This window comes from Lepidochelys kempii, chromosome 4, assembly GCF_965140265.1.
Source record: "Lepidochelys kempii isolate rLepKem1 chromosome 4, rLepKem1.hap2, whole genome shotgun sequence".
In the NCBI taxonomy this organism is placed as follows: Eukaryota; Metazoa; Chordata; order Testudines; family Cheloniidae; genus Lepidochelys; species Lepidochelys kempii.
This window is the reverse complement of record NC_133259.1, coordinates 62,360,228-62,375,040: the sequence shown is the minus strand read 5'-3', so window position 1 is coordinate 62,375,040 and position 14,813 is coordinate 62,360,228. Positions and strand designations below refer to the sequence as shown.

At 38.2% G+C, this 14,813-nt stretch overlaps 1 protein-coding gene across 5 annotated transcripts in view; it reads right to left on the bottom strand.

Moving 5' to 3' along the window:
• RXFP1 (relaxin family peptide receptor 1) overlaps window positions 1-13,916 on the bottom strand; it is a 91,145-nt gene extending 77,229 nt beyond the window's left edge. For all 5 annotated transcript variants that reach the window (XM_073341463.1, XM_073341464.1, XM_073341466.1 and 2 more), the window contains exon 1: window positions 13,598-13,916. In XM_073341463.1, the coding sequence (XP_073197564.1) occupies window positions 13,598-13,646 (49 nt within the window). In that variant the 5' untranslated portion in view covers window positions 13,647-13,916. The remainder of the gene's footprint in view (window positions 1-13,597) is intronic.
• Window positions 13,917-14,813: the final 897 nt, after the last annotated feature.

Sequence of the window (14,813 nt, the reverse complement as noted above, 5' to 3'; positions counted from 1 at the left end):
TCTGTTTATCATTATGGGCTACATATGTGGCCCACATAACACATACTACCTGTATGGCCCTGAGGATGTCACATGGGCCGCAGCTGTGTGCTGATTGGGACACAGGTTAAGAACCATTGCTCTAGCTGGATGGAGGGAGACAGCCAACCCTTTTCCTGCTGAACTCTGGATGATGGGGCAAATTTAGCACAGGGACAGAGAGGAGGCAGCTTGTGCTTTTCTTATTCAGAGACAGCTAGTTGCTTGGTTTGCCTCGTGCAATGGATGCAAAATCCCTGGGGTGCAAGCCTGTTTTTGCCACACCTTCCCATGCTCCTATTTGTATTACTCCCATTTAAAGAGGAGAAAATGGAATGAGAGAATGCATATGGGCAAGCCATGTGAAGAGTGTACCTGAGAGAACTAACATATGTTTAGCTGTTGAACTAAAAAGATGCAACTCTTTCACTACGTTTGCAAGACATTACTTGGGCTTTATTCTGCTTACAGCCTAGTGCTCCATGTCAAAGTATGCTTAGGAGATGTTTCGTGTTTGGTTTCGCTATGTCCATCTTCTCTCTCTCATACACTAGAGGAGTGGTAAATTCACATGGCTTTTTGTCATTTCTCTAAAGCAAATGAATATGAATTCAAACATAGGCTACAAAAACAGCACAAGCTGACTAAATGCCAAGAGTCCTGAGCAGTGAAATTAATCCAAACAGTGTGATTCACTGCTTGGTATTCAATACCACATCAGCTTCAAGCACATTATTATACTCATATAAAGGAACAACAAAGTAGTAGGGAAAAGGTTTTTAATTCTTATATTTTTAACAAATAAAGCTCAACCTCATTGAACTAAATGAATGAATTCAAAATGAACCTCAAATCCTGTTGGCATTAGGCTGAAAGCCAGCAGATCATGTTCTTTCTTCCAAAGTAGCGGTCTAGCTTTTGAAAGTGGCAGCCCTTTTGAAAGTGCAGAGGCTTGAGAAAACCCAGCTGCTAGTTCCATAAAGGGGCCTTTCTGAAAAACATGAACTGATGAGTGAGGAGAGAAGCAGGGTGGTGGTACTGGAAAAGCCATTACAGCTTTTTCAACACTGTAAGTACAAGTGGCAATAGCTGTTGAACATACAAAGGATTCGAATGAACGTTGTGACCTTGCAACAGCCTGCAATACTTTGCTGATGACAGGCTTGTCAGTGATCGACTAGGGAATTTTTGAGGTGAGAGGCCATTATTTATGACAATGCTGAAAACAGTCTCTCCCAGTTCCTAAGATTAACAACAAGACCTGAGCAAATAGTGCAACAAATTATTCACAAATCATTCAAATTTCAAAACAAATTCATGGTGTCATAGTTGATGCCTGATGAAGAGTTGGAAGCATGAGAATCTGTGTATCCAAGAGCAGAAGATAGAAATGCCAGAAGCTGGAGAATCACCAGGGGTCAGCAAGAGAGTCTGCTGAGAGAGGAAACTGAGGCAGGGTCAGGGTCCAATGAAGGCTCAGATAAAACCCTGTCACAGTTACTTTTATGTCTAATCAGAACAGCTCAGCTTTCCAATTACAAACATCCAATACCCAAAGCAATACTCAAAATGAAGAGTTTGTGGGCAGTTCACAGAAGAGTCAAAACAAGAGAAAAAAACAATAACTGAACAATTTTAACCAATAAACATGGACAGCATGATCTGTTCAGACAACATGGGAACAGAAAAAAAAAAGTTAAATTGTTTTTGGTGTGAATAGTTCACACAGCTCTAGTACCAGGTTTATGTAGTTGAGAGCAGCTGGTGATTTGGACAGTGAATAGCTCTGGTCTGCTGTTTAAACTGAAATATAGTAATTCAGGCCAGACAGCATAGGTCCTGCTTAGGTTTTAGATTTGTTCCAGACAAGACACTAGCTGTGAATTACTTAAGCCATAATTCACATCTTGTATATGTTTGATTGCTTAATTACATAGTTACATTATCATTTACAGGTAATGAAGTTCTTTAAGTGTTCTTTGCAAACTGAACATATGACATGAAACTGAAATAAAAAAGCACAGGTTGGATTTATTTTGATAGCTGCACTGTGGCACATTTAAAAAAATATGTCTTATGTGTTGATTGGACATAATCAACAAGATGGCCCTTATTCTAAATTCATCCATTTTACAGTAGTTTAACTATTGACTTCAGGGGAGTTATTCCTGATTTACAACAATATAAGTGGGTTCAGAATCAAGCCCAATAAGTGCATTTATCTGAAGTTATCATATGTATACAGCTTTATGTACTGAAATAAGCACAACTCTGTATTTTCTTTAATTGAATGAAACTCCAAATATAGGCACCCAAATGTGTAAGTGATGCCATATTATACAATTTATTATTAGTAATAAGTTATAAAAATATTGGATATTGTTAAACAAAAACTTATGCAACACCAGTAACTTCCCATCTGCAAAGTCTCCACAATTGAACTATTAAGCCTTTGAATTCCTCAAACGAACGAAAAACTATGTTCACTGTATTAAAAATGTGCCAGGATGCTAACCTTTGCATTCAGAAGAGGTGCCTCTCAAGCCTTGGCATAGAGCTTGTATTTAATAAACGTTGTCTTCCCAACAATGTACTAATTTGTTCAAATAGAATGTCACTATGTTAAGCTATTAAAATTATTTTTAAACCAAAATGTTCTTGGCCAATATTCATTTTAACTTCATCAATTCCTGTGGGAAAATAATTTCTGTAATATTTTTTAGTACCTGACTTTCTACTCTACTAGTTAAACGCTTTGCTATTGCTTTACACAAATGTTTCCCAGAGGTAGCAATACAACTTTAAGATGTGCAGTAAGACATGTATTTTAGCAACGTTTGCTTGATTTTTGCTTTCTTCTGACACTATGTAATCGGGGTGTGACAAGCCGGGTGAAAATTTTCAAGGCTTTGTTGACAGATATTTGTTTTCTTGACTAGATGGAAATTTTCTCCACAATTAAAAACATTTTTGGGTTTTCACTGAATTTTTAAAAAACTATTTAATAACCTGAAAATTTTAATTTTTATGTAAATGAAAAAGATCATTTCCATTGACAATTTTTCTGCCAGGAGCAGGGGCAGTCCTTTTCCAATAAAGTTGAGGTGGGGGTTAGATTCACAAAAGGTTTACCCCTTTTACATGGAAAGGTCCATGTAAATAACTGCTTCTTAGAGCAGCTTGTCATGGAACCCATAAGAGGAGAGGTAATTCTTGATTTAGTCCTAAGTGGAGCACAGGATCTGGTCCAAGAGGTGAATATAGCTGGATTGTTTGGTAATAGTGACCATAATATAATTAAATTTAACATCCCTGTGGTGGGGAAAACACTACAACAGCCCAGCACTGTAGCATTTAATTTCAGAAAGGGGAACTACACAAAAATGAGGAGGTTAGTTAAACAGAAATTAAAAGGTACGGTGCCACAGTGAAAGCCCTGCAAACTCATGGAAACTTTTTAAAGACATCATAATAGAGGCTCAAATGTATACCCCAAATTAAAAAACGTAGTTAGAGAACCAAAAACATGCTACCATGGCTAAACAACAAAGTAAAAGAAGCAGTGAGAGGCAAAATGGCATCCTTTAAAAAGTGGAAGTTAAATCCTAGTGAGGAAAATTGAACAGAGCATAAACCCTGGCAAACGAAATGTAAAAATATAATTAGGAAAACCAAAAAAAGAATTTGAAGAATAGCTAGCCAAAGATTCAAAAAGTAATAGCAATTTTTTTTAAGTACATCAGAAGCAGGAAGCCTGCTAAACAACCAGTGTGGCCACTGGATGATCAAGGTGCTAAAGGAGAACTCAAGGACAATAAGGCCATTGAGGAGAAACTAAATGAATTCTTTGCATTGGTCTTCATGGCTAAGGATGTGAAGGAGACTCCCAAACCTGAGCCATTCTTTTTAGGTGGCAAGCCGGAGGAACTGTCACAGATTGGGGCATCATTAGAGGAGGTTTTGGGACAAATTGATAAACTACACAGTAATAAGTCACCAGGACCAGATGGTATTCACCCAAGAGTTCTGAAGGAACTTAGATGTGAAATTGCACGACTACTAACTGTAGTCTGTAACCTATCATTTAAATCAGCTTCTGTACGAAATGACTGGAGGACAGCTAATGGGACACCAATTTTTAAAAAGGGCTCCAGAAGTAATCCCGGCAATTACATGCTGGTTAGCCTGACTTCAGTACCAGGCAAACTGGTTGAAAGCATAGTAAAGAACAAAATTGTCAGACACATAGATGAACATAATTTGTTGCGGAAGAGTCAACATGGTTTTTGTAAAGGGAAATCATGCCTTACCAATCTACTAAAATTCTTTGAGAGGGTCAACAAGCATATGGACAAGAGGGATCCAGTGGATATAGTGTACTTAGATTTTCAGAAAGCCTTTGACAAGATCCCTCAGCAAAGACTCTTAAGCAAAGCTGTCATGGGATAAGAGGGAAGGTCCTCTCATGGATTGGTAACTGGTTAAAAGATAGGAAACAAAGGGTAGGAATAAATAGTCAGTTTTCAGAAGGGAGAGAGGTAAATAGTGGTGTCCACAGGGGTCTGTACTGGGACCAGTTCTATTCAATATATTCATAAATGATCTGGAAAAAAGGGTAAACAGTGAGGTGGCAAAATTTGTAGATGATACAAAATTGCTCAAGATAGTGAAGTTACAGGCAGACTGCAAAGAGCTACAAAAGGATTTCAAAAACTGGGTGACTGGGCAACAAAATGGCATATGAAATTCAATGTTGATAAATGCAAAGTAATGCACATTGGAAAACATAATCCCAATTATACATATAAAATGATGGGGTCTAAATTAACTATTACCACTCAAGAAAGAGATCTTGGAGTCATGGATAGTTCTCTGAAAACATCCACTCAATGTGCAGCAGCAGTCAAAAAAGTAACCACAATGTTGGGAATCATTAAGAAAGAGATAGATAAGAAGACAGAAAATATCATATTGACTCTATATTAATCGATGGTACATCCACATCTTGAATACTGAGTGCAGATGTGGTCGCCCCATCTCAAAAAAGATAATTTGGAATTGGAAAATGTTCAGCAAAGGGCACCAAAAATGATTAGGAGTATGGAACGGCTGCTATATGAGGAGAGATTAATAAGCCTGGGACTTTTCAACTTGGAAAAGAGATGACTAAGGGGGGATATGATAGAGGTCTATAAAATCATGACTAGTGTGGAAAAAGTAAATAAGGAAGTGCTATTTACTACTTCTCATAACACAAGAACTAGGGGTCACCAAATGAATTTAATAGGCAGCAGGTTTAAAACAAACAAAAGGAAGTATTTCTTCACACAATGCTCAGTCAGTCTGTGGAACTCCTTGCCAGAGGATGTTGTAAAGGCCAATGAGGTTCACATATATAGCCAAATATAGTGCTCTTTCTTGTACAAGAGGACAGGAAATACTTCACAGGTCACTCTTATGGTGTGCCTCTTCCAAAAGTCCCTCCCCATTCTACCTCATGGTATGTCTACACTGCAATCAAAGGTGTGATTGTAGCTCATGTAGGCACACCCATATTAGTGTTAATCTAGCTAGCATGGCTAAAAACAGAAGTGAAGATGTAGCAGGATGGACTGCAGCATTGGCTAGCAAGGTGAATATTTGCCGGTGAGAGTCTGTGTTGCCATGTTTTTTTACGGCTATCTTTAGTCACAGTAGCCAGGGTATATATTTCTGTCGCTGATGAAAGACCTAAAGATTACAAACTGGAAGAGTGCCTGAAGAGATCACGGGGGTACTGACTTCTCTCTTAGAGTATGTCTACGCTGCAGTTGAAGGTGTGATTGCAGCTCAGGTGAAGTATATCCATGCTAGCATTAATCTAGCTAGCACGGCTAAAGATAGCAGTGAAGACATGGGTGCACAGGCCCCAGCACAGGTTGTACAAGCCTGTCCAGAACCCCAGATACATAGTTGTGTTGCTAACCCATACCACAGTACATGTTGCTGGGTCTTCACTTGTTTTTTAGCCCTGCCAACTAGAGCTATGCCTACTTGAGCTACAATTGCACCTTTAATTGCAGTGTAGACATGCACTAAGAGAGGAGTCAGTGCACCAATACTCTCTTCAGGCACTCTTCCTCCATTCTTCAGGAAACAGAAACCATGTAACTTAGCGGCCAATCACCCAGCTTGAATAGTGAACTCTGAAGATCAAGTTTCAGAGTAACAGCCGTGTTAGTCTGTATTCTCAAAAAGAAAAGGAGGACTTATGGCACCTTAGAGACTAACCAATTTATTTGAATTTATTTGAGCATAAGCTTTCGTGAGCTACAGCTCACTTCATCGGATGAAGTGAGCTGTAGCTCACGAAAACTTATGCTCAACTAAATTGGTTAGTCTCTAAGGTGCCACAAGTACTCCTTTTCTTTCTGAAGATCAATAATTTGAAGCCAAGTATCAGAGGGGTAGCCGTGTAGTCTGTATCCACATAAACAACAAGGAGTCCAGTGGCACCTTTAAAGACTATCCTATTTATTTGGGCATAAGCTTTCGTGGTAAAAAACACCACTTCTTCAGATGCATCTTTTTTTCACTCCATGCATCTGAAGAAGTAGGTATTTTTTTACCCACGAAAGCTCATGCCCAAATAAATCTGTTAGTCTTTAAGGTACCACCGGACTCCTAATAATTTGAAGGAGAACTTGTTATGAACATTCATAAATAAAATGTGCAGATAAGGATCAACTGTTCTTCTTCCTCTCGTGTCCTTGTCACAAATTAGATATTTTTCCAGCAATGGTTGTTGATCAAGTGTTGATCAACTATAAATAAGGCTAAGATTTTGTCATGGTTATTTTTAGTAAAAGTCATGGACAGGTCACGGGCAGTAGCTGTCACCTGTCTGTGACTTTTGCTGCTGCGGCTCCATGGTTTCCCCTGCCACCATGGTGGCTGGGACCTGTGGGGTTTCCCCCTCTGCCCACGGCAGCTGGGAGCTTCAGGGTGACCATATTTCCTAAAGAGAAAACGGGAAACCCCCAGCCACTTGCCCAAGGTGTTTCCTCCCCCCCACCCCATCCAAGCTGTTGCCGGAACCCTGTGGAGGGCCCCCTCAGGAGTCTGTCACCTCTCATCGCTGCTGTCGCCTGTCCCTGGAACCCTACCAGGGCCCCGCTGGCTGCCAGCTCTAGAGTTCGGCAGCCCCTGGGGCTGAAGCAGAGAATGTCATGGAGGTCTCTGGAAGTCACGGATTCCGTGCCATAAACATAGCCTTAACTATAAATAAACAAACAAATTCATGCTTATGAGTAAGGTTAAGATTTTGTCACTGTTATTTTCAGTAAAAGTCACGGACAGGTCACAGGAAATAAACAAGACTTCATGGAAGCCTGTGATCTGTCCGTGACTTTTACTAAAAATAATGGAGTGAGGGGGGCTGACTGAAGCCAAAGTGTGGGGGAAGAGAGCCTGCCCCCGCTGCATGGGAGGGTGTCCAGCATGCTCCAGGGCCCCTGCCACAGCTCCAGTGGCTCAGAGCTCCAAGGTCCCCCCATTGCCTGATGGTTCCAGGTTCCCCTGGGGCTGAAGGGGAAAATGTCATAGAGGTTTCTGAAAGACACAAAATCCATGTGGACAAAAAAGGGCTAAAGAATAAGAATAAATTTTCGTATATGGGAGTGGATCTGTCTATTTGTTCATAGCAATGACAGCTGGTGGTGAATGTCCTTTAGTTCAATCTTTCACATATGTCTACATATACGCTCTTGATCTCCTCTAGAGCATTCTGCTTCTTTCCACTGAACAAGATAAGGCAACAATCTTTTCAAGGTGTCACGGGCTTGTTCCTTTACTAAACCAACAAGAAGATCCAGCACTCTTTGGTTAAAACAACTATTCAAAGAAACAGAAAACATAATTTGAAAGGAAAGTAACACCCTGCATGATCTTTGATGAAGGACAGGATAGAGTCAACCCTATATATTTCCAAATAAACTGTCCAAGGATATTTACTTTTATAAACTTTAATTTATGGCTGTTTTAGCAGTGAAAGTGTGCTGGATCTTTTTGTTCTACTAGTGGTTTAATAAATGGCCCTCCTAACATTGGAACTTCATTTATTAACTTTAATGACTATATCTATGGAGTTGCAATTAGAGTACTCTCTTCCTGCTTTTTGCCTTTAAAAATGCACTAAGTAATTCAGGTGAAAATAAATTCTGGAACCCAGAATAGGAAAAAAGTAATTTTTGAGTGTTATTCATTTATGGGGCTTGATCCACCCCTGCTCCAATGGGGCAGCTACATCAGCAGCGACATTAACTCAGGGCAGGGTAGGTGGTTGTAACAGGTTGCACCAGGGAAGCTGTTTTAATGATCCGAGGAACTCTACACCACCATAATCCTTGGGGATGCATTAAATCTTCATATCTGTAAGATATTTTGTCCCTGCATGGCTGGTTTCTCCTACATTCTGGGCTGTTCTTTGACTTTAGGCCCTTCTCAACATCCATACGAGCACTGTGAATTATGCTTAGAATTTCTGATCTCACATTGTGTAGTATTATGACAAGGTGGCCTTTGTTCAGAATCCCATCATATGTAACAATTTCACCTCTATAGTACCATTATGTTTTATTATTTGGTGGTGCCTGGGCTTTTTGTGTTGGCCATCTCTCTAGTATTATACTCTCTCCATCCGTAGCACTGAGTAATCCTGTACTCATTTGAATGTCAAGTTTTGTTTCAGTAATGGGTGGTACTTGAATCAGACATACTTCAAACTTCTTTTCCTGCAGCTCTTTGCTTTCACTATTTATAAATATTCTTGAGCATATTCATTAGAAGCTCCAACATAAAATTCACCTTTGTTCATTTTTTTCCAGTGTCACAAACCTATCTGTTGTAGAGCCTTGTTTTGCAAATTGATCAAATGGCTCAAAAACAACTCTTTCTGCATCAGAGCATATAGTCCTCCACCAGAGCATATGTCCATGAGCATATGTATTTTGATTTGGTATTTCTTTGCAATTTGTACTGAAAGTGAATGGTTGCTTTTATTGAATGCTGCTGCTGTACCTCCTGTGTGGGAAACCTTTGCATTGTGTTCAATTGCCTTCACGTATATTGCAGATAAATATGGTGTTTGCCCCAAGTTTACTTTTGTGTTCCGCCTTAGAAGGCATTTTTAATCAGATGCACTTCCTTTTTGTCACTGCTCACTAATACTTCAATTTGGGGAGGACAATTTTCACCAGCTCAGCAAATGTCAACAGTCGTATGCAAAATGAAGTCTCTCTCTCACACAATAACATTACTTTGACAGTCAACTCTACTACAGATAATTTGGTCTCTAATTAACCCATCTGTATGCTGGATCCATACCACCAGAGGATTCTCCTTGGTCCATGCCAGACACATCAGTTCTTTGGCCAGAAACTGCAAGCAATGCAGTTCAAAGTGGACACATGGCACATCATCAGAGATCTGATGCCTATCTTTTAATTTGTCAAAGCCCCAATATGTAGTACAATGGTCCTGCTTCCTAATGGGAAATTTTGCCACTGACTTTCATAGAAGTAGGATTTGGCTCAATGTATAACAAAAACTCAGAATAAAGGATACAGATGAAAGAATAATGCAAAGCAGCTTAAAATAATGTTGGATAATTTCTTTTGCTTTAGAACATGCTCTATTATCTCTGCCTTATGAAACAGAATTTCTAATGAAATGTTTCATATAAAGAGTCTTGAAGTTTAAATCTCCTTAGTGTGATAGATATGCTTGCTTTGATCTGATTAGCTCTTGGAAATCCCCAAGGCTCCGGACTGCTGGCCCCATGCTGCCCGGGGTCCCTATGGAGAGCTCTGTCCACCATTAGGGAATTTTCCCTCCCTGAGAATCCCCTGTAACATTTCATGAACCCCAGTTTGGGAACCACTGGGATAGAGAGTGCATGGAAAGAACCAGGGTTACAACAACAGTAAAAGATAAGTCATCTTTTCCTTCTTGTCACACCTTTCGAGCTACTATAGTGCCTTTCTTTTTTTTTGATAGTTGATATACTAGTAGTTTGAGACTGTAAATAGTCAAAGACTGTCAAGAGGGAGTGGAGGTTTGTAATGGAAATCTAATAAAAAAAAAGTCTTAAGGAAGGATTTAAAGGAGGAGAGTGAGGTAGCACAGTGAATAGAATTGTGTATGCCGTTATCTGTCTGGTGGATAACAATTTGGACAGGTCAGCCAACAGTGATTTTAGCAGGACCAATGGTTCTTCGGGCTTTTTTTTTTTTTTAGAGAAACACTGGAGGATCTGGGACTGGAAAGAACAACCCCCAAACAAACTCCTGAATACCTGCAAAAAGAAAAGGAGTACTTGTGGCACCTTAGAGACTAACCAATTTATTTGAGCATAAGCTTTCGTGAGTTACAGCTCACTTCATCGGATGCATACCGTGGAAAATACAGAAGATGTTTTTATACACACAGACCATGAAATACCTGCACTTACTCTTACTATCTGGTGGTCCTGACAGTGACTAAACAGACTCTAAATGAACAAAGTAAAATTAAGAAAATACTGAAAGTTAAAATAAGTTTGGGAGAAATTTAATATACAGAGTAATTCATGTGCAAAACAGAGGCTGCAACGGTGTGTGTGTGTGGGGGGGGGGCCAGGGGGAGAAAGTATATTAAAATTGTAGACACTTAGAGGGGAAAAACATTACAGAGGACCAAAACAATATAAGTGGATTAATAAACATAGATGGGCCATATGATCTTCCTTGTAACCAAAATGATGTTACTATGGTACACATTAAAAAGACAAGGTGGGTGAGGTAATATCTTTTAATGGACCAACTTTGAAGCTTGTCTCTCACCAACAGAAGTTGGTCCAATCAGAGATATTACCTCACCCACCTTGTCTCTCTAATATCCTGGGATCAACATGGCTATAACAACTCTTCATATGTTACCTACTGTGAGTCAATAAACGCCTCAAGTTAATTGACATTATAGTTAGGCTTGACAGAATTCTATTTTTTATATAATTTTGATGGATAATATTGATTTTTTTTTAGATTTTTTTAATTTAAATTTTCAGTTACAGGAAATTAAGGGGGTAGGTCAGAAATTTTTAATGACAGCAGACAATCAGATTCAAAAAGTTAAAGCTTTATAACTGTTAAAACACCAGTTGTTAACATCACATGTCAAAATATACAAAGTAAATATCCTTACATCAAACTCTAAGTTCTTAAGCAGCAGTTTACTTTCTTTGCCTATTTGTAAATTTCCGGTATTACTGATGGAAATATTCTTTAGTGGGTTTGTACGTGTATTGTGAAATCAACATTTGGCAATTTCAATCTAACCCTTCCAAGGCTAATTATACTACTGTAAGACTTGTAATCATATAAACTGTCCTGATTTGCACTTGTATAGCTGTACATTTTAATGTATTGCAATATCAATTAGAAAATGTTCACTTTAGAAGTAAATATATTTTAACTGATAGTAGAAACAATTTAAACAATAATTTGCATAGACTTGTCTTGTGTATATTTTTTTTTAATTTCTTCCTTGTTGTTTTGAGCTTAAAACAATAATGTGGAACAATAATTTGAAGTCTATTTTATTTTTTAATTTTTAAACTAAACTTATTGGGTGACTGACCATATAATAAGATTTTATTAAATCAGACTTTGCTCATAGACTAGTCAAGATCACATTATATACAATTATGGTCTGTATCCCTCCAGGAATGATATCACACGAGATCAATACTGAATTTCTTGCATACCTAAAGTTCAGATATTATGATGATATAATCTGTAAGGGCCTGAGGAGACATGGCGTTGTCCAGTGAAAACAGGTGTTTGACTTAGGAGACCTGGATTCTACTCCTAGCTGTACCACTGAACTACTGGACGGCCTTGGGCAAGTCACTTCACCTCCGTGTGCCTCTTTCTGGGCAGGTGGGGCTCGTCAGCCATGGAAGATAGTCCACCTAGAAGAATGAAAACTCTGATCTCAAACCAAGATCAATAGGCCTGACTAGCTGGTTTGCAAAAGTTGTGTCAATCACAGGCGCTATATGGGTCTTCACTAGTGACACTGGCTAATGGGACAAGGTGAATGCCAAGCAAGCAAGCAGTCTGTAAGGGCTTGATCCAAAGCAAGCTGCAGGCAACAGGAGTTTTTCCACTGACATCAATGGCCTTTAGATCCCCAGGCTACATAACCCCAGGAATGACATCACAAAAGGTCTATATTGCAATTCATTTCTTACATACCCTAAACTCCCACTGAAGTCAATGGGAACTTAGCATATTGAGTAGTATCTTACCCCTAAGTGGTCACACTATCTGCAGAAAGGATTGTTTTAAATGGAACAGCATGAGGAGTAAAACACAGCTAAATATAAGTGAAGGTGGCAGAATCTAACCTTACGTGATGATGACATTTTAGTACGTCAAGCATTTTGCTAAATCATTTTGTTTACAAAATATTTAAATTTAGTTTCAGTGACTATAGAATTCAATAGTAGTTCAAATTTTATATAAGAAATACGTATTTATTAAGGAATGGAGAAACTAAGAAGAAAATCTAATATCTTGATCAATAAATAGAAAAACATATTCAAATATTACAGTACACATTCTTACTACCAGTTTGACAGTGTTTTCTTATGGCAAGGAGAGAACAATGGCAAGTTAATTCAGAGGGCTCACAAACCCTTTGGATTTATAAAATAGTCTAATGTCCCTAAGAAACTTTTTCTATTTCCAATTACTTCTAAAGACATGAATAAGGTCACATAAAAATTGTAAATCTATGGGGGCAGCTTTGCCCAAGTGGGTGGGTGTGCAGCAGTTTAAAATAGAATATACAAATGAAATGAAAAAACAGCCATTAAAAACAAAGTGTGACACAGAGATCACAGAAGGTCAGCTGAAAAACCATCATAAAATTATTAGCATTTCAAGGAAACACTGAAATTAAAATCCATTTTGATCTTTTCATGGAAGGCTGTTGACAATGTTGAATATGATGAGTGAGAATTATGGATGTCTAAACAGAGATTTGCCTTTGAACATTTTTATTATTGTTTGAGTGCTAACACAGTATAGTACATTAAGCTAAGAAACTAACGATATCTAAAATATGGATTACATTGGACTTTTGAAATTAACCTTTATGTTACAGGAGTCTCCATTAAGTATTTACAGCAAGTAAAGACATACCGCTGGAGACATTCATTACAAACCCAAACCCCAACCCCTTCCTTCAATACTTAAACACTGTCACTTATTTTTGAATTTCATTCTGTCTAATTCCTGTTAATATAAACCATCAAAAGAATAAGTGCAAAAACATTTGATACAATTCTAGCCCTGTTTGCAGCTAGCTAGACTGATAGTAAATTACGGTATATTATAATGCCAGAAATCCATCAAAGAACATGAGCTGTCACAAAGGATTGTTAAACTAAAGTGCAGAATCATATGCATATTTATTTTAAAAATCTGCTATTGAAGTTTATCACATATCTGTTTTGCAAAATACTAAATAATATAAAAATGTTAGGTGTACTTACAATTTGTTCCAAAAATCAAGAACATGTGGAACCAGCAGGCAGATGTCATTTCTCTCACACAGCAATAGAGTTAATAAAAGTGAGCGTATATTGTCTCCTAAATAGCACGCAAACCACAGTGATTGCTGTATGTTCTATTTCTGACTGCCACCTTCAGCAGAATACAAAGCAAGCTTCCTTCCCTTTCTTTGCTCCCTCACTTACTCTCCTTGCAGTCTCTCTCCCTCACTCTCCCCCAAGCAGTGATAGGGGGAAAAGTTTCAGAGAACATACAGTCTCTTCTTGTTTACACTAAGGATCTTGTTTCTGTGTCCTGTGATAGACTAAGGCTGGTGTGGGTGCATTGACAGATATTTCCCTGATTAAAGCCATTACACAGAATAATCAGCACTCTAGATAATCATCAATGGAACTAGGGACTTTTTAATATTGTTATTGGGAAAGTATTAAAGGAAAATGAGTTCATTTAAATTAATCCCTTCTAAATTAAACATTTGTTACAGTTTGGATAAAAGATTAGAGGTTTTTCTGGTAAGGGGATCTCCTATTAGGAAGTCAATGATTAGTTAAAGTATAGTAATATAAACAGAATTTATTTCCTGTAACACCACATAATTTACTAAAAAGAAGAGTTTATATTAACAACAATAATTAAGTACTGGTTTTGTATCTTTACCAATGCTAAACTAAATTACTTGCAAGGGTGAAGAAAACAGTCCCCTTCAAACATTTTTTTACAGAGGAATTAACATTGCCACAGCTCCTAGAATGTATTTTCCTGCTATAGTAATTGCTTTCTCCTTATTTCACTTCTCTTGTGTTACTGCCCATAACATCCATTACAAGAGTCCCAAAACCCTTTAGCCTCTCCCATCAATCTTGAAGCACTAACTCTTATCAGTAAACTTAGTTTATTGTTTCAGTAGTGCTATTCACTCTAAACACCATATTGTTCCTTCATCTTGTATACCTGCCTAGTCTAAGGAAAAAAAGGTGTGGTTCTAAAATGTGATAGCAAACACCTTTAGGCAGGGCAAGTTTTATTTTAACATCTGTTAGCTGGTTGAGGAGAACTGGAGGGGAGAGTCCCAGGTTCATCTCTCTTTCCCCACCACCCCCCAAGCCCAGAAAACTGAATCAAAAAGATTTTAATATTTTCCAGTTTAAAAAGGTTCAGAGCTGACACACCTCAGGGAACCCTGGAATATAACTGGTA